General features: G+C 40.0%; 1 protein-coding gene across 2 annotated transcripts in view; it reads right to left on the bottom strand.

The window, feature by feature from the left end:
- The window catches only part of IMMP2L (inner mitochondrial membrane peptidase subunit 2), a 722,895-nt gene that overhangs the window by 688,846 nt on the left and 13,753 nt on the right, over window positions 1–20,296 (bottom strand). For both annotated transcript variants that reach the window (XM_081079271.1, XM_081079270.1), the window contains exon 3: window positions 4,355–4,491. In XM_081079271.1, coding sequence (XP_080935397.1) covers window positions 4,355–4,489 — 135 coding nt within the window. In that variant the 5' untranslated portion in view covers window positions 4,490–4,491. The remainder of the gene's footprint in view (window positions 1–4,354; window positions 4,492–20,296) is intronic.

Raw genomic sequence — 20,296 nt, 5'->3', positions numbered from 1 at the left:
AAACAGCTTTTTAGATTACTTCTACAATCAGCCATGTGTCCCGGGGGTCTCAGTGCCTGTCCGGGTAGATGTACTTACCTATTCACTGTTCTTCCTTCCTTCCCTCCCACCCTTGCCACGTATTCCCCGTGGAAGAAATGTACTTCCTGATCTCACTAACTAGATTTTTGCCACGTGACCTTGCTTTGACTGGTGGGATGTGGACAGAAGAGTGGAAGTTCCGAACTGAAGCTTCCTGAGTGTTTGAACTCTTGTCTCCTGCTGTCACCCAGGAGAAGAGCAACCCCAGACAGCAAAGGGTCCTGCAGTCTAGGCCCCAATAATCCATGAAGCAGATTGAACCAAACCTACAATCAACCGCCAGACTCAGGAGTAAGAAACAAAGATCTGTCCGGAAGCCACTGAAATCTTGGGGCAAACAGCCCCGAGCTAACACAGTGGCCAATAATGCAGGGGCTGAAGGTACATTCTCTGGCACTGCTCTGCTCCACATGAAAATTTCCAAGCCCATTCTCCAAAATGGCATGTGGAACCAAACAAGCTGGATGTCTGGATACACCAGGCACTGGCCAAACATCCACCCGACAGTCTGGTATCTTCTATATGAATCTCATCTGAAGATGTAGCCATCATCCCAGATTAGTAATTCTTGAACCTCCTCCACTAGAGTAGAAGTACCTTTAGTGGAGGAAGTTGTATCTGATTCACCACTGCCCTACGGCACTTAAAATAGTGTTTTGCACTTACAAGCCATTTGATAAATAACTCCTTATTCCACCTCACAGTTACAAGTGCCTTTTATTATTGTCCATACCCCAAAATGACCTCCTGAGTTGCAGAATTATTCATATATTTGAAATGACAGAAATGACCAGATATAATTTTTCCACCTGAATACACAGGTAAACTGACGAACTTTGCAACAAATGATCAAGACTGATACCTACACCAATATGAATTCCTTCAAAATGGCGGAACACAGGTTCCTTCAATGAGTACTGAGAAGTCAAATGGATGGTTAGATGGCCTATCTCATCGTGCCACACACAAACATGCGGCAGAGATGTACCAGCAGTCGAGGGTACGATTCCAAGGGAGGCCTGTTAGGGAGCCTATCAACCCTTCCCCAGAGCACTTTTCTGTCTTGAGTCTCCATCACTGGCCCTCTGTGTCACTGTGTCCTGCTCACTGCCCCCAGCTGTCTAATTTTCGCCATCATCCTCTATCACCCAACTGATCTATGTTATTTTCTTTCCTCTTCTTCCGCATGCTTTCTTTTTTTCTTTCCTGCCTCTTGCTTTTTTCTGCCTTTCTTTCATATTTTCAAGCCTTGGTACAAGAAGACACAGTACACATCCAGTGTATTCCTTTCCTTCACAACAAATCAACCCACTGCCATACACCAGATATAAATCCGAGGCCTCAGAGTCAATAAAAGCAGGTGTGTTCCCTGCAGGTTATTTGGGGACTTCGAGGGATTGCCACACACCCTGCCAGCTATTTTAGTACTTGCATCATTAGATAAACTTGAAGACAGGAATTTTTTTCCAGTTTTTTTGTCCAAATGTCAGCTGAACCTCATAGTCTAAATATGTTCTTTTTATCAAAGCTGTGCAATAGCTAAATGTCTTATACTGAGTTAATGGATCCCCATCACTCCTTCTTATGATTTCTGCTCCTAAAGAATTTTAAGAATGACTTAGTGATATTTAATAAAATTGTCAATAAATTATCTATTATATTTAGAAATAGTCTACAATCCCTAAAAATGGACACAACTGTCATCAATACACATCTTTCCTTTCTACCCAGAATAACCTTTCCCCTTTTATTCTGAAAACAGCACACACACACACCACTTCTGAGAAACGTTACTCCTGTCTCACTGTGGACTCCAAGGAACAGTGTCATTCAAGTATATGCTGTCATTTTCTTACTCAGATTGTCCACAGGCTAGAGGAGTGCCCATGTCCAAAGTTGGGCCAACCCTGGCACCCTACCCAGCTGGCCAAAGTGGATCTATATTTGTATAGATAAGGGCATATGACCCAAGCTAACCCAACCACAGTCCTTCCCCAAAAGTTTTCAAAGTGAAATGAAGGCAAGAGGAGTGATCTCCCTCAGGCGGTGATGAAACTGGGCATCTGAAGGCATGAGAGCTGCCAGCAGCCATGTGTCCTGCATTGTGAAGAAAGCTGGTCTGCGAAAACTAAGCCAAGATGCCGACAGAAACAGACGTGAGAAGCAGAGAGACTGAGCACCCTGGCAGCAATGAGGTCCCTCGTTCCAGTTGTCCGTCCCTGACGATTGCCACCCTCCTGCCTCCTCCTGGGTACACAATATGCCGACCAATAAATTCGCCTTATAGCTAAGTCAACCCAAGCTGTTTTTCTGTAACCAGTAGCCAAGGAAATTCTATATAATATACCAAACCAACTGCAAGGTAGCAAATCTGACTTCTTGGGGGTAAGGTTGAGGAGTACTACAGTAGTAGCAGACTGGTGTTAGTCATTGTTAGTGGACAGGCTGGCATTTCAGAATGACACTATGTAACACTTTCTTCACTGAAGTTAAGCCTTGTCTATTCATCACATTGTCAATTCCCTGTACTTTAGTGAAGTTAGTCAATTTCCTCTTAGCACAAGTCATGAACCTAGATGCTCAGTGGGTAAGTGCTGGTCTTAAAACATGAATGTTGGGGTCCTAAGATTGCCATATGATTTTCTGGAATATCATCAGATCCATGGTCAGGAGTTTTCATGTTCCGGAAAAAATCCATCTCAGGATAGTAATGGTCGTGTAGCAAGACAGCACTACTGAAACTGGAGAGAATCATTATCTACGTGATTATTTGTTATCAAAAGATACATACCTGTTCATTGATGGATTCGGGGGGGGGGGGTCCAAAGGACCAAACAGGGGACTTGGGGAGCTGTAAAGAAGGCAGTTTTAATCTCCTGTGATGGTCCTGACTCAAAAGCTCAGCCAACAAAGCCTAGCTTTCCCAAAGGATTTGGTCTAAGATGAGGCCACTAGGGATTCAAAATGAAAGAGGCCGGAAATATAAAACCCAATTTGTGTTCAATGTATTAAACTGCATTTAGGAATAAAGCCAAATACCTGTATTTCCGTCAGCTTATGGTTACCCTACCCCTGCAATAAAATATTTTTGCTTTCAAAGTAAGTGACCGGTTGCTTGGGGTGGTGAGCCCACTATGGAGGGAATCTGAGACGTGATGGGTGGCTTCCGAATCCCCTCCCCACAGAAGGTAGGAGAAGTAAATATTGACAGCCCTGCTTTAGAGCTCCAGCTTCCCAAAGAACACACACTCTAAGGACCTCAACTGACTGCCAAAACTCAAGAAGAAGAAATCTGGCTTTCAATACAATAATTACAATTTAAAAAAGCAAATTCATTCTAACTGCTCAAAGCTGATGTCTGTGCCATTAACTAGTTCTAACTGAAACAGAAAGAAAAAATGAAATAAACTCGTTATTCTCTGTATAATTTTAAGCTCTTAGAAGCTCATATATTCACTGTACTTAATTGTTTTACAAGGCTATTTAGCACAATTCATGAACTTAATACATGCCAATAACAGAAGAAAGCACACCATATTACAATATGCAAATTCTTCTTAATTGCATAAACTTACTTAAAAAGCTAGGCCCTAGACGTCAACTTTAGAACAATGTTTTCTCTAAGTTATTCCAGAAGACCATTTGCATATAACTTGTGGAAATCTCCACTCCAAAGTTCTTCCAATATAAACTGCATTTAATCTTTCCAGTCAGCATCGTGCTTAAAGAACACACTAGAATATCTGAGACCAGTGCTCCAGACTTTTCTACCTAGCAGAAAAGAGAGAGAGAGAGAGAGACAGAGAGAGAGAGAGACAGAGAGAGAGAGAGAGAGATAGAGAGAGAGAGAGAGAGAGTGTGTGTGTGTGTGTGTTACGGTAGCCATGCTAATATATATATATATATATATATATATATAAAGCAATATTTAAGTGTGGATTCAAATATGCATAATTAAAATATCTTAACATCCCATACCATATCCACAGAAAATGATGTCATTTAGTAAAATTTCTTTAGCATCCCCATTTACAACTCCTAAAAAAAATAAACTATAGATACCGGGAACAATCTGATGCTTATTTTACTTACCTCTCCTCTGCTTATGAGTGCATTAAAAGATCTGATAAGGAAATTTAGTTAAGCTTCAGTACAAGGTCTTTCTAAAACCTGCCCATTCTCAGCACAGTACTAAGATAGAGAAATCTCATTTCTGCTGCTTGAGAAACAATGAAGCATGTGCTTTAAAGAATGGCTTCATGTTAATTTTCACCTGCATTGATGCCCCTTCCACTCTTGCCACACAGGCAACCCGATCCAGGAAAGTCACTGCCACAGGCACTGCCACAAAAAAGCCTTTACAAAAGGCCTTGAAGTATCTTTTCACCCAGCCTTGAGACTGTGCCATACCTATAAAAAAAAAAAAAGAAAAGAAGTACAAAATTAAGTATAAAACAAATGTCCAAAACAGTGAAAAAGACAGAAAAAGCAGTTTAAGAAAAATCAGAGTTAAGGAAAAGCAACCTCATAGCTTAACATATTTCGCACTCATCCCTGTAACCACTGTAATAAATCTGACTTAAAATCCCAAAGGCAAATATATGCACTCAGATTAACTCTTTTCAGGAGCTCAAGTCCACTTGATAACTTCAGTGGAAAATTGCTCCTCACAAAGCAGTAAGTGAGAAAAAGAAAGAATTCCAAAAGTAAATCCTTTCCTGCTGATGATTGTGGTGAAGATGTTCCCTATATCTTTCATACCAGTTCTATTCTACAGTAATAGGAGTTTTAGTGGGACACGCTGCCCAGCCTCCCTTGCAGCTAAGTGTGATTGTGTGACTAGGTTTGATGAATGGCTTATGAGCAGAAATAATATACCTCCATACTGTGCCCTTAAAATGAGTATGGCCTCCTGTTTCTGCAGTGCATTTTATGATACATGTGATAACCAGGTAGTAGAAGGAGCAGGAATAACCATTTCAAGTTAAAGATGGCAAAGGAACACAGTAGCAGGGTCTTAGATCCCCAGCACTATGGAGGCACTGGAATTGCCCTGGGTTGCTTACACTTGAACTATTAAATGAGAGATAAGTCACTCTCCATCACTCTCCCACTGCTATGTGGGCCCGTGTTACAGCAGCCATACTGATTCTAATGCAACAGTGAAATCTATGATAGATCAAGGAGAGAAAATCACCTCACATGAATTTGATACAGGTAATTACCAACCCTTACTTACCCCATAACCATTTGATTAATTTTCAGATTTTCAAGGGATATGGCAATCCCTCAACTCTCTGAAGCAATGACAAACAAAACAGAGATCAAGAAATGCTACCTAACCAGACCAAAACCAGAGGCAACACAGTCAAACAGATGAAGAATCCTCCTGGCAGGGAAAGATAAAGAACCAGTTTGTTCACTGTCTTACTTACATAAGCCTTATGTCTGACCCAAGACTGGAAGGAAGGATAAAGGGGGTGGGGGAAGGGAGGAGAGAGGATACAGGTCTCCTGACCTCTCCTTCCTCCTTACAGTGTGCCATTAGATCAGAGCAACTGGAACATTCCCTAACGCAATCACAAGGCTTGTTTAGCCCGAAACCCACAGGTCAACTTGTTTCCAAGATGATCTAAGATTTCTTGTCCTCTTGAAGCAGATCCAAAAGGGTCTAGAAATACAATTCAGACCAAATATATACCCAAAAGGCATACATTATTTAGGCTTTTCATTTTCCCGTTCCCAAATTACACTACCAATAAAAGCATTGTTGTGACTATATTAATATTACAGATATGAAAAGAAGTCAAAAATAGACAAGAAGATAGGAAAGAAAAAAGACTAAGAAATATATTTATAGAGAGCCCAGAAATAAACCCATGCCTACATGGTGAATTAATCTATGACAAAGGAGGAAAGTCTATAAGAGGTGTGATTACAAAATATGGTGAATCTTTAAATTAAAAAATGTATTACAGTGAAAGACACATTGTTATTAACTCCCATCAAAATATTCCCCCTGACTTCAAACACACTCATCCCATCGTTCTTGCCACTTTCTGAAGCAGTTCTGGAAGTCCTCTTTCATGAGTGTCTTTAGTTGCACTGTCATGGCTGCCTTGATGTCCTGAGTCATTTTGACTTTGGGGAAGAGGCAGCAGTCGCACGGTACCAGATCCAGTGAATAAGATGGATAAGGACACATCGTAATGTTTTTATTTGACAAAAATTGCCATATACCAGAAGTGATATGTGACACAGAGCATTGTCATGATGAAGGATGATTTATGGCTCACTTTAAAACCCACCGTCTCTCAACCATAGCTCACACCCAACTGAGTGCACTGAACAAGGTGAAACTTGTCACACACTGTTACTAAGGTTCAACACGCCCCTCCCTGTATTGAAGATCCCTGCCTTTCCGTTGGATGGCACTCGGCAGCAGCATTCACTATATTGTTTGATCATACCTCATATATTTTAATGATTAGGTCAAAAAGGCTTATATGAGAGGATTTAAACTCAAAAAAAAAAAAAAAAACAGGACCAATGCAAATAGCAAACCATGCTTCTACACATCATTGGCTGCTCTTAGAATAAAAGCAGCAAACATGACAAAATGTAATAAGTGTTGTCTTTGCTGTTCCTTGTGCTCTGAATGCACAGACCTTCACTAAATAAGTAGGGGCGCTTGCAGAATAAAGACTAGGCAAGCCTTCAAATGTGAATGATTATGCCACAGCCATTCCAGTTAGAAGGTAGCATCATTACAGTGTAAATTTAGGGAAAAAAACAAAAAAGAAAGAAACATTAACGTAAGTTGCACTAAATTTAAATTCCCAGAATTGTGAGCCTCCCCTTCTTTCCCAATATACACTCTCCTATGTACTGCTACTTCAATGAGTCACTCTGTCACCCCAGAAGGAGAATCAGGGGCCCCAAGGTGGCCTATACCCAGCTGCATGTCTGATGAAGTCACTTCTGGACCTCAGTTTCCTCATCTGTAAAAAGAAAGGTGTTAGATTCAATAGTTAAGTTCCTTTCTATGCCCAACATTCTGTGTTTCTATAAGTTTTTCAATTGTTTCTCCAGAACTCTAGCAGATACTAAAAAAAAGAAAAGCACCCAGGCCAAGAAGTGATCTGAAGTTGCCTTTTAGGTTGGAGACTTTAAGCGCAGAAAAGGAAAGAAGTCTCTGTTTTTATTAAGCAATCAGGTGAAAAGGGAAACAAAGAAGCTGGAACCCCATAAAATTCTGTAAAAGAACATTTTATGCATAAACATAGGGAAAGACCTAGAAGCTGCTGCTCTTATACTTCTCGTTCCCACAACTCCCCTGCAGACCAGGGAACTGCTGCCGTATCCCAAACCACAAAGCCAGGACAAGTATTTTTCTACTGAGAGATTCTCATAGGCCACGTGGGACGTGCGCCCCCTTGAAGGTATGCAGATTGGGCCCCAAGCCAAGGGGAGAAACAAAGCTACCTGCAAACATATGGTCACTGCTCTCAGAGGCTCAAATGTCTCAGCCTGGTCCTGACCTACCTACATGGTGAAGGACACGTATGCCTCATAGTAAAACAAAGCCCTTTCAAAAGCTTCAAACTATCACTAAAATACTAAAGACACCATACATAAATGAAGACATGAGCATGACATTTCTATGTCAAGCCATACAAATAAAATGTTCCAAGTTTTATGGCATTCCCTTTTGGGTAAAGTTAATGCATTCCCTTTTCTGTATAAATTGCCAAAGCATCAGTGGTCTTTTGTCCGCCCTGTCAGTGTTTAAAACGACCATTTTATAGCGCCTAGTGTCTGCTTCCTCTGAGAAAATTTCCTTTCAGCAATTACCATGTGCTGCTAAAATCATTCCCAGCAAAAAGGAAATAATGTTTATCAGTAATCTCATTCTTCTAGTAACCGCACAAGTCAATTAAGTTTACAACACTGCTCATGAGAAAATCCTTACTTAAGTAGTAGGTGCCTGATTCATTGGCACGGTGCTTACACTGAGAACATTTTTAAGTGAACAAGCTTTCAAATTGAGCTGGATTCATACTTGTCACCCGGGATAGAGCACCTGCGGTGGAAGTGTCTCGGTGAGGCTGACCTCAGCACACAGGGACCTGCGCTGTAGAGGACTCTTTCAGGACCCGCTAGGGTTGGATCGCACACGAATTCATCTAGAATCACTCTTAAACTTGTTTAGATACGATCCTGTACAATTCACTTATCCACAGAAACCGGAGGGATAAATACCCCTCATCTTAATTATAAAAACGATTTTAAACACTGTCTGGGAGATTTGAAGGTAAGAGGAAAATAATAAATCACACAGCAGTACCTTATATAAGACGTAACCTTCCAATAACCTAAGAAGCCTGCACAATTGGATAACCAAGTCAAGATTTTATTTACATACTCAAACTGTACATCAAAGTAGGAATGTCAGAGAACACAACAGCAGGGGTTCAAGCAAATCTGATGCCCAGTTCCTGATGCACTCAATAGATACTTAGTGATCACCTACTGTGTGTCCGGGAACCGTGCTGAGGGGTAAGTACACAGTGCAGAGCAAGGCAGGCGTGGTCCTTGGCCATGTGCAGCTTGCATTTTCACTCTTTCTACATTAAGTGCCTACTGTGTGCTAGACGCTATGCTAAGACAGACACCAAAAATAAAGACAGACCCAGTTGTAGTTCTTTCCCAGAGGGACGTGTAAGAAGATGACAAGGAGTAAGTAGATGGCCACACATGATCAGGCTACCCTCCTCTGTGCACCTCCCCAGGAGCTCTTGGTAACCCCAACCCCACTCTGCAAACACAGCCGCAGCCTGTGTGAGGGAAACATGATAACTGATGAACTAGAGCAATTCTGATTCCACTGGAAACATATCCGGGAAACTGATCCATGGAAATCAATTCAAAACAACATTTCTCAGGGCCACCTTACCCCTTTCACATTATAAGTAAATATTATAAAAATAGACAATTGGTAATCTTCAGAATGTGAACTCCAACATCAATTTATTTCTCTTTTAACATGTCTGACTTTGCAGTTGTCACTCGAAAATTTTCAGGAAGGACAAATAGTAAAAAAAATTAAAGAATGAAGAAAGTTGGCCGAAAACTAGTAAAGGGAGAAATGTCGTGGGGTTACACATAATGGGAGTCATGTTCTGACAAAGATACCTAATTAATGAAGATAAGATGAATCTTCGGATTCTTCGGATGAAGATAAGAGCCCTCGATCTTGACCTAAAACTGCTGGACAGCGAGAATCGTCACATTTCACTGGTAAACTGATGAGCCTCTGGATACTGACAAGAGAGGTGAAAGCTGACACATTGAAGTCAGGAGTATTTAAATCATCAAATAGATCATCAAATAAAAGGTACTTCTTCAGATGAAAGCATTAGTCAGTGTCTAAGAGGACAGGCAACTGCAAATCAAAAAGGTAAGAGACTGAAGGGTGTCCACTACATACAACACAGGCCATCGAGCCCGTCTGCTAGGTAATGGGACACCTGATATGCAGCATGGTAATTTTATTCTGCTTTAAACCTAATCTTGTTTTAAGATGTGAGCGGCTAGGGACTATCATATTTCTGAATATTAGCCAATTAATAAAAATTACGGAATGCCAACACTAGCACCGTCTTAGGTATTTTGAGATTTTTTTTAAGCAGAAAAAAGGAAAAATATGACTCAGTATCAGAACTGGACCACAGGAATAAATCATATATTAATCACTGAGAGAATAAAGTACTGGGATTATAAGAAACAACTTCATGAGAAAAGCTGGGGGAAAATGAATTAGAAGGTAGGTGGTAGGTTTAAAAATGTTCACTATAAAATTGTTAAAACTTTTCCGTATGTTTAAAATGTTGGAAATAGAAGAAGGATAAATTACACTTGGTTGGTGCCTCAGACAAGAAGGAAATATGATTATGAGATTAAAAGGTACATAGGGCCTATGAGAGATTGTGAGAACGCTGGGCAGTCCAGGGAACAGGACATGTATTACAAGAAGTGAGGAATAAGACTGGACTTAATACTTATTTTTTATTTTGCTTTCTTTTGCTCCTAGAAATATGAAAATCTTCCTGACGCCAATAGCTTTGGAGACAGTAAGAAACAAAATCCACAACACATAGGTCTCCCTAAAATCTGGCTCAAGCCACCTTCGTCCTATAAATTATCCTTTAACTCCATACAGACTCCATTTGACTGCATTTACAACTAAGGCCCGATCTCACATTTCAGCCATCAAAATGCCACAAAGCCTGCAAAGATAGTTGACCACGAAAATTAACAGGACAATGAACAGCTTTGTATAGAATGAGAAAAATCCTATTAAATGATAACCATTAGCAAGGAGAAGTTTGGTAAGGTTTAAACTGTAACAACTACAAAACTTGGATTTCAACAACTGTACTCGGTATTTTTTTCCCAATTTAATAGAAAAGCGTAACTGCTGTTGCTAAGTAAAAGCTAAGGGCAATACTCAACTTAAGCTAACAACGTGGCAACTTAAATACGTGTGTAAGTGAAACGACCATGGGCTTCCCCACAACCCAAATAAACCAGTTAGAGGACTTTGTACCATTTCACCGTAAACCTATTTATTCCTGAAGCAAGGATATTTTTAATTAGCCAAAGAACACATTTTCAGTATCAGAATACTTACTGAACAGTGAAAAAGAAAATACCACATTATTTAGCATTTAGGCTATGTGTGAAATTGGCTTCTAAAAAAAAAAAAATTAAGAGAGCCTGTAAACAGACAAAGCATTCTTCTCACACACACACACACACAAAAATCTCAAAACCCTTCAAAAATCAAAACTAAGAAACAGTAACAAGACAGGGTGAAATAAGACAACAACAATAACACAGAGATCCTAAACAAAGGAAAGTGAAGAATATTGGACAGTGAGCACCAGGCAATGACTGAGTAATGGGAAGATTTCCCTGGAAAGGCTGTGTGACACGTGGCTCCTGGAGCACAGCCAGCTGGGGAGTCAGCTTGGCTGCTCCCTACCTGCCTCGCTACCTCCTATTTCGGACAGCTGTCTGACGCGGCTTCCGTACGAATTTCTTAATCACCTTTCCCAGCAACCCTACTTCTGCATGATTTATAAATGGCAGAAGGGTCTCATTTTTGCCTCCACAGCAAGTGAAACAGACAAGTTCTTCAGAGAACATGATTTCAGAGTCTTGTGAAAACCCTACCCTGGCCTCTGCTCCTCCTGCCTCAACTGCATTGCTTTCTCTAGCAGACTACAAGCACCTGTAAGTGAATACGAGACATCCACTCAAATTCACATCAAGAGATCAAGAGCAAAAACATGGCTTTTCCTTTGATCAGCTTTGGGAATAGGAAGCAGGAAGATTTCTCAAAATAACCACAGCCACCAGATCCCAAAGGGGCAAAGATGGGAAAGCAAACTCACAGAAAGATGGGACTGGGAAACACAGTGTGACCAGCAAACGTACGGCCAGCCCGGGGACTCTTACTACTCTTCACAGAATGACAACTGTAAAAATTAGAAACCCAGGCTCCCTGAGCAGGGAACACAGTAAGGCTCTGATTAGTCTGTCAAAACAAAACCTGTCCAAACGATGGTCGGAAGTTATGGCAGGCTGCCCGCAGTCCGTGTCTGGCAGCTGCCCATCCACAGGGCGCTGCAACAGCAGCAGTGCCAGCTCAGTACTGGATAAAGATGCAGGCCAGATGGGAAGGCTTGCCCAAGTTCAGGTGAAAGCCGATGACTTTGCAATGAGTGGCTATGGCCCTTTCCAGTGTCTTCCAAGGTCCTAGTAAGTGCCAGTGCACGTAGCACACACACTTATTAAAATGGCAACAAAGGTCAGGCTGGCAACATGAAAAAAAAAAAATATTCGCAGCCAAGAGGTCAGAGTACAAAGAGGGTTCTCCTGGAGAGACTAAAGCAGATGGAGCTCAGCTCTCTAGATGCCAGGTCTGGGGCACAGCAGGTGCAGGGAGCACAAGGAGCCCCAGAGGAGCCTCACAGCAGACGGAGCTGACAGGTTATTCAGATGGCTCCCCACACATAAATGCCTTCACTTCATTCTGCCTATTGGCTGGGGTTTTAGAAGATTCTGTTTAAGATACGTGTGAAATTTCATCAACATGCAATGCCCTGAAGTTACAATGTATCTGCCAGTCAAAGCATTTAAAATAATTCATGGAAGTCTGAAATTGTGTAAAAAAAAAAAAAGAATATGTATTTTTCAATGTTGTAAACCAGTATCTGCAATGAAATACAATGGCCCCAGCTATACAATTCCAAAGAAGTCTCAGAAGTTGGGGAAATAAATAAAGCAACTTAAAATGTCCCCAGATTCTTATCAATATTATTTTGTGTGTCTATGTTTAGATACTTGACCAGTAAGAGCCAATGGCTGTCAAATCCAGTACAGCATAGCATTATGTGACACTCCATCGGTCTGACACGACTCCACATGAATCGCTATATGAAAAGGTGTGACACTGTTGGTGGGATTGCAGATTAGTGCAGCCACTATGGAAAACAGTATGGAGGTATCTCAGGAATCTGAAAATGGAACTACCTTATGACCCAGTAATTCCACTCCTGGGCATCTATCCGGAGAAATCCAAAACTCCAATTCAAAAATCTGTATGCACTCCTATGCCTATTGCAGCACTTTACACAATAGCCAAGACATGGAAACAACCGAAATGTCCATCGGTAGATGACTGGATTAAGAAGCTGTGGTACATTTATACAATGGAGTATTACGCAGCCATAAAGAAGAAAGAAATCTTACCATTTGCAACAACATGGATGGATCTAGAGAACATTATGTTAAGTGAAATAAGTCAGACAGAGAAAGACAAGTACCATATGATCTCACTTATATGTGGAATCTAAAGAAAAGAATAAGTGAATGAACTAATCAGAAACGGTTTTGGGGACAAAGAGGAAAATCTGAGGGTTGCTAGATGGGCGGGGGGGTGGGAAAAGGGGGAAGGTGAGGGGATTAGAAAACAGTCGGTAACTACAAGATGGCCACGGGGTTTTGAAAATTAATTTGGGTAACGTAATCAATAATGTTGTAAAGATTTTGTAGGGTATCCAATGGACACGTGTCCCATTTGGGAGACCACCTCAGGGATACTGTGGATGCCTGATCATGGAATTGTACACCAGAAGCTAAACAATAATAAATGTCAACTATAATTTTATATATATAATGTGATGGCTCGGTGCGAGGTCGGAGGGATAGTGGATGGGGGGGGTTCACAGTGTAAGGGATATAAATGATGAATGTCTAAGTATTACCTTATCTGTACACCTGAAACTAATTTTAAAAAAAAAGAAAAGGTGTGATATTAGTGGAGAAGTTGTCGTATATGTATGGACAGAACAAAGGGGGGTGTGGTGGTTTTGAAACATTCCTGCACATTCATTGACAGGCCCCTCTTCAAAATGAGGAGCCTAATTCCCATCTTCTTAGGGGTGGGCTCGACCTGGTGACATGCTCCCGGCAAATAGAGCGTGGCATTCGGAAGTGATGCTGTGTGATTTCTGAGGCCAGCCGTCAGGAGGACAGCTTCCTCTTGGCTCTGTCCGAGATCACTACCTCTAGGCAAGCCAGCACCGTCTCCTGAGGACAACCAGCCCCGGCAGAGGCCCAGCTAGAAAGGGACCAGGCCCTCCCCTGTCCCCTCAACAGCCGGCGTGACCTTGGCCAGCCATGTGAATGAGCCGCCTGCAAGGCACAGCCTCCCTTCTCAGGAACGCCTTCAGAGGACTTAGGTTGGGTTGAAATCCTCAATTCAACATTAAGAGAGACAATAAACGAGTATGACTGTGAAGCTGAGCTGTTCCCACATTTCCAACCCATGGAAACTGTGAGAGATAAGAAGTGTTTTAAGCCACTGAGTTGGGGGTAACTTATTTCGCAGAAATAACTAAGAAAATAGTAAAACCAGAAAAGATCCAAAGACAGAAAGAAACATGGTATATGACAAAGATAGTCCCATTGAGGGGGAGAGGCTTGAATTAACACATGATTTTGAAATAACTAGCCGCAATTTGGAGAGGGAAAAAAACAAACGTGGGTATTTATATAACTCATTATAGAAAGATAAATTCCACATAATTCAAAGATTAAACATTAAATGTAAAAAATAATAAAATACAAGAAAATAAAGGCAAACAGTCTTTGAGGAGTGAACAGGCCTTTCTTAACATTTTACAAAACCCAAATCTATCAGTAAAAGAAAAAGACTGATAGATTTGACTACATAAAAATCAACACATACCATAAATAAGGTTAAAAGATAATCAGCGTAATATTGAAAATTGTTATATTAATCCCAAAGGTTTAATATCACAAAGTATACAAATCTTACAAATTATAAGAAAAAAGACAAATGTTCTGAGACATAATTGAGTAAAATACATGGAAGGCATTTTACTGAAATAAAATATGGAGAGTATATCAAGATATAAAAAGATACTCAACCACACTAGTAACAAAACCAATACAAATGAAAACAAAATATCACCTTTCAACCTATCAGCTCATAGCAGGAAAACGACGTCAGTTGTGTTCGCTCACACATAGTTTTCCCCAGCACATAAGTGTTTTGATCCCGTCAAGAACAAGGTTTCTCAGACTTGAAGTCTCATTTATTGGCTTCAAGACTTCCACTATCTGAGGAAGCTGTGCGCAGATGAAGAAATGCACAATATTTTCCCGTGTTCAAAATAAAATTGGTAAATCAGCACCCTGGATCAGATTTTTAACGTTGATGAAATTAGTCTTTGAGAGAAATGGATGACTTTAATGGGCCTTAACTCAAAGTAAGAAAAGTAGGTCTTAAGGCTGCTTAAGCCCAACTGTGATACTCAGTGTAAACGCCAGTTGAGATTTAACCATTTTTATGATAACTTATTGTCATTTTTTTGTGTTTATTCTGTTTACAGAATTCCGCTGGTTTCAAATCATCTGTTTCTAACGCTATTTTCCCCTTGAGCCGTATCACTTCTTGGACATCATACTGCAGAATTAAAGACTTCTTCAGGAAGCAAACATGGCATTAATAAAGAAATGCCTACGCTATTCGGAGTAAAATTCAAAGAGGAAGAGAAATATTCGTGAGTGAAAAAAAGAAAAAGAAAAAGGCAGATTAAACTCTGTTTTACTTCAAAATGTAAAAAAACAGGACAAAACAATCTCAATAGCCTTGATTGATACTACACATTTTTATTACATATTATATACATAAAGAAAAAGAAATGGTCTTGCCCTACTTGACTCTCAAAATCTAAACAAGACAGAGAATTAATTAAACAGGCACCAACTGTGGTGGGTGGAGGAGGGACTAATCCAATTAGCTGTGTGTGTGTGTGCGTGTGACAGAGATCTGCTTCTTTTAAATATGAGTTCTGAACATAGGCAGTTCATACTGAACCTACATTGCCCACCATTGCAATTCACCCATGATCTTTCCTTTTTTAAACCACTTTATTGTGGTATGACTGGCATCCAAAAAGCTGGATATACTTAATGCATACAACTTAATGCACTAGGAGATGAGTACACATTCATGAAACAATGACCACATTATATTCCTTAAACATATCCATCACCTTCAAAAGTTTCCTCCCACCCTCTTTTAATCCCATTAAATGCTGAACATAGTTCTTAATTATATACCCTCAGCTGGGGTTGGGGGAAGGAGAAATGTAAACAGTGAGGAGAGCAGTTCTATTTTAGATACACTGTAGTATTACGCAAATGAGTAAATGTTAATTGGCAGCTATTTTTGATACTATTTTAGATACATTGTAGGATTAAGCAAATGAGTAAAAGTGTCAGCTGGGAACCAGAGTGCTGTCTGTGGGAAAAGGCAGATAAAAAAACACTGGGGAAAATCAAGCAAGAATCCTCTGGAGATCTAAAAGCACAGACACCCCAGTAGTGACGAGTATATCAGGGGCCCAATCTTAGGTGGTGTTTCTTCACAATAAGGAACCAGGGCTCTTCAGAGAAAGGGTTCCTTCCAGGGCTGGGCATGGAAGGTGTAAGGTGAGTCTAGAACATCTTCTGACGTGCCACCGAGTGAAGAAATTCTCAGAAAAATGATGAAAGCACATCCAAAGGACACGGGGGCCTATCTGAAGGTCTTCCTATTGGCAAAATATTGGAAATTGATCACCTAAGTATTTAATGTTGGTAATGATTATAAATCACTGAAAATACCTTTGGCTTAGTTTCTGAAACACAGCAGTATTTAAAAATTGGTATTTTTCCTCAAAAGGTGAATCAAGTAGTGCTAATATAGTGTAGGTAATACTATGAAAGTATTTTTTAAATTGATATCCAATAAAATGCAAAATATTATTTTAAAATAGATTTCCTTTGGGATCATTCTCCGATATGTGTCAGTAATAAAGGTCCCTTGCAAGTACAAAATTTCAATTCATCGATATCCTTCTATGTAATTTCCAAAGCATAATTGTTGAGCTGAGTAAATAAAGCTTTCCACTATTCTTTGATTATTGTATCTGCATAGCCAACTGTTACGTGAATTTGGGATCCAGTAGTGAAATGAAAAGTTTGTGAATGTGAAATATTTAAAATGCACATTGCTGTATTAATTATCACTAGTCCTAGTATACAATGGTTGGACCCCTGTGTGTTTGTTAGGAACCAGTTTCGTAGGAATCAGCTAATGGTGAAAATTTGATCACAGAAATATCCACGTAGAGGGAAAACATGGGTTTTGAGAAGCATAGTTATTCTCTGAGGCAGCTGTTTGTATATTTATCTTATAATGTTTAATGGCATTATTTATGTACCAATCTCCAAGTCAATGATTCATAACAGAGAATGCCAAAATAATCTAACTGAACCGTGGAAAAGCCCACTATAAATGCCAGCTACTGCTATGTTTTATGTACTGCACACTAATATCTCATCTCACTTTAATAATTTCTTAGTAAAAAAAAAAAAAAAAAAAACCTCTACAAAAAAAATTCATCAAGCTCACATTTAGCAAATTTTGGTTATTCACCATAAAGACACAAAAAGGAAAGAGGGTAACTGAAGCCAGGGGTTGCTCCATCACCCAACATTCACAAGACCAGTGGGGAGGACTCGACCTGCTGGTGAAGACACTGCTGAGGCAGGATGAGCAGAAATGGGATCTTCTCTAACAGAATCCTTCAGCCGTGCCAAGCACAACAGCGTGGGGCCCGTGCATGGTACTCGACTGGAAGTCAGGGAGACGCCTGAAAACACTCCCAGCTCGGTAACTTAGCAAGTTAGGAGACGCTGAAACCTGCAGAGCTGAACAGACATCATTACTCATAAGACCTGGGTTGCTGGGAAGCAACCACCTAATCTCCCTCTCCTGCAGGAAACCTTCCCCACTCTGTAACCCACAGTGCCATTTCCCGCTCCAGACCCCTCTGGCACGTACTTGCCACACCCTCACTTGGCACCCAGTGTTGTTAGCTACCTTTTTTTTAGCTAAGCCCAGCCCCCAGCTGGATGGGAAGCCCCTAAAGGGAAGAGCCATGTCTCCCCCTTCTCTATGTCACCTAAAGGTCTTAGAATTCTGCTAAGCAATTGTTGCAGGTACTAAACGTCTCTGTTTTATGTACTGCAAACAAATATCTCATCTCACTTTAATAATTTCTTAAAATGAAATTAGCTGCTTGTTTAATTTTACGTAGGGTTTTATATTGACACCCACTTACAGTGTTGATGGACAGAGAGTTGAGTTTGGTTGTGTCAGACACTCCATTAAATGCCACTCAGGAGCCTAAGTGAGCCACTGCATGGCCAGAGCAGGCCATTCTGGGAGACACCCCATCATCTGACAGCCCTCCATGCATGTGTCACCCCAAACCATCCACCCAGTGCTATACCTCATCTCCTCTTGCCACGCTCAGTATGAAATTAGGAGTCAGAAAAGTTGGATTCAAATCCTAGCTACCGTGTTTCCCCGAAAATAAGACCTAGCCAGACAATCAGCTCTACTGCATCTTTTGGAGCAAAAATTAATATAAGACCCGATCTTATTTTACTATAAAAGACCGGGAATATAATATATAATATAACATAATAAATATAATATAATATTAATATAATATAATATAATATAATATAATATAATATAATATAATATAATATAATATAATATATAATACCAGGTCTTCATTAATTTTTGCTCCAAAAGACACAATTTAGCTAATTGTCTGGCTAGGTCTTATTTTCAGGGAAACAGGGTATGCCAGTGAGGAGGCAATTAATTCATCTACTTGAGTAGATTACCCCCAAGGTTCTTTGCTCCAACAATCAATGAGTCTAACTGCAGGCCTTTTCCCTTCATACCGGAAATCCAAGGAATGGTCCCTCCCCTCACTACTAACATGGCCAGGCCTCGGTGTTGCCCCATCATAACCATCAGCATTGTTTCTGTGCTCCAAGACCTCTTCTGACTTCTGCTGCAAGGTTAACATACTCATGACATTGTGTCCACCTCTAACGATAAAACTGCCACGCTTCTTGTCTGCTCTGTACTTCACACCTATGCACAATTAACAAACACACAGCGAGTGGCTGGTCGGATTGTACAGGATAACACACACCCTTGGGAAAGCTAACATATTCATTCCCACTTCCAGCATCAAAGATAAGTACCCCATCTGCGAATAAGCACCGGTAATAATGAATAACACTAAGTTATGTTCAGACTGGTCCCCAAATAGGTTGTTTTCAACTTAATCGACAGCTCAGCAGCCCTGAGAATAATTCCCTGGTCTTTTCAACTTTGTAAGAAACGTATTTTAATTGTCTCCTCAACATCAAATGATATTAGGGCACATCACAATGGTACTTACAGTAAATGGCTTAGAAAGAAAACCCAGTAAGAATTTTGATAGATTTCAGGGAATATATGAGCTACATAAAAATATATGAACCATGTAGAAGTTTAAAGAAACTTAAATTAATATCTATCAGTTCTGAATAATAAAGAAGTTTTTCAGAACCTAATATAGCTTTGTTCTGCAAAAAGCCTAAGCATCTCACCCATAGGCTTTTCCCTAGCCATGTGATATGTTATTCAAGTAATTAAACAGGGTGAAAATTTCCCCTTTCCATACACATCTAGGAAAAAGAACCATCATAAAATCAGATGAAAAGTCAGTTTTACAAGTGAATGTCTGTAACAAAATTTTCCAGAAAATGTTTAAAATATAATTTTTCCTTGGCCAAAATGATACCCCTATTTTGCTTCATTAAGGGTGTGAACTTCAGTACAAATATTAAAGTCACATAAAAGTTTTTGAATTACACTTCAGGGAAGTTTTGTTTCATTTTTTATAAAGATAGACTGATGGGTCACTCACAAAATCAAAGTAGCCCTCTTCCACAAATTATCAAATTTATACACTCTGAAAGAAGCATGAATTGGAAAAAGAAATACTATGGAAAACAATTTTATTGTGAAACCAATGAAATAAAAATTTCAGTCTAGTAACAAATATTCATTACGTATTGTCGAAAATAGTATATCACTTTAGTGACATTAAAATAAACTTTGTTATTCTATCTCAGTGAATCACTACATTAACCCTATTTTATCCCATTTTAAAAGGTATAAACTGACACGCAGAGGGCGTGAGTCCTCTTCCCAAGGTCACACGGGTCCAGGTGACCTGACCCCATGTCCACTGCCCTGGAGCCCTCCGCTCCATTGCTTCCAGTTATTCTCCACCCCAGCAAACACAGTGATGAGTTACACCCCTGCTGTTACAGTACGCACATGCAATTCACACAGGAGTGTTCTGAACACACACTTCATTTCATTCACTACAGAAAAGGTAAATGTTCAAGTCGCATTAATTTCTAGTAAATTTTCAAATGGGCAAGGGGTACAAAAGGAAGAAAAGCACAAGTCTATACACAACATCAACTAATAGAAAAACAGAAGTAGAGTTGTCTTTGTACTTAAGCACTGAAAACCCTTATTATCCCACTGTCCTTTGGGCCCTCTGAATTGCCTCTTAGAATTTGTAGGTTCACGGCCGAAACAATAGAAAGCTGAAAAATATGTGCATTCCAAAACACTGTGCCCTTTTGCAATTTCCCTTCTACATTTATTACCCAGATCTTTAAACACTCAAAGGAGAGCTAAACC

The sequence above is a fragment of the Rhinolophus hipposideros genome, assembly GCF_964194185.1.
Source record: "Rhinolophus hipposideros genome assembly, chromosome: 18".
Classification (NCBI taxonomy): domain Eukaryota; kingdom Metazoa; phylum Chordata; class Mammalia; order Chiroptera; family Rhinolophidae; genus Rhinolophus; species Rhinolophus hipposideros.
Note: the sequence above shows the minus strand (reverse complement) of the source record. Positions and strands in the feature narration are given on the sequence as shown.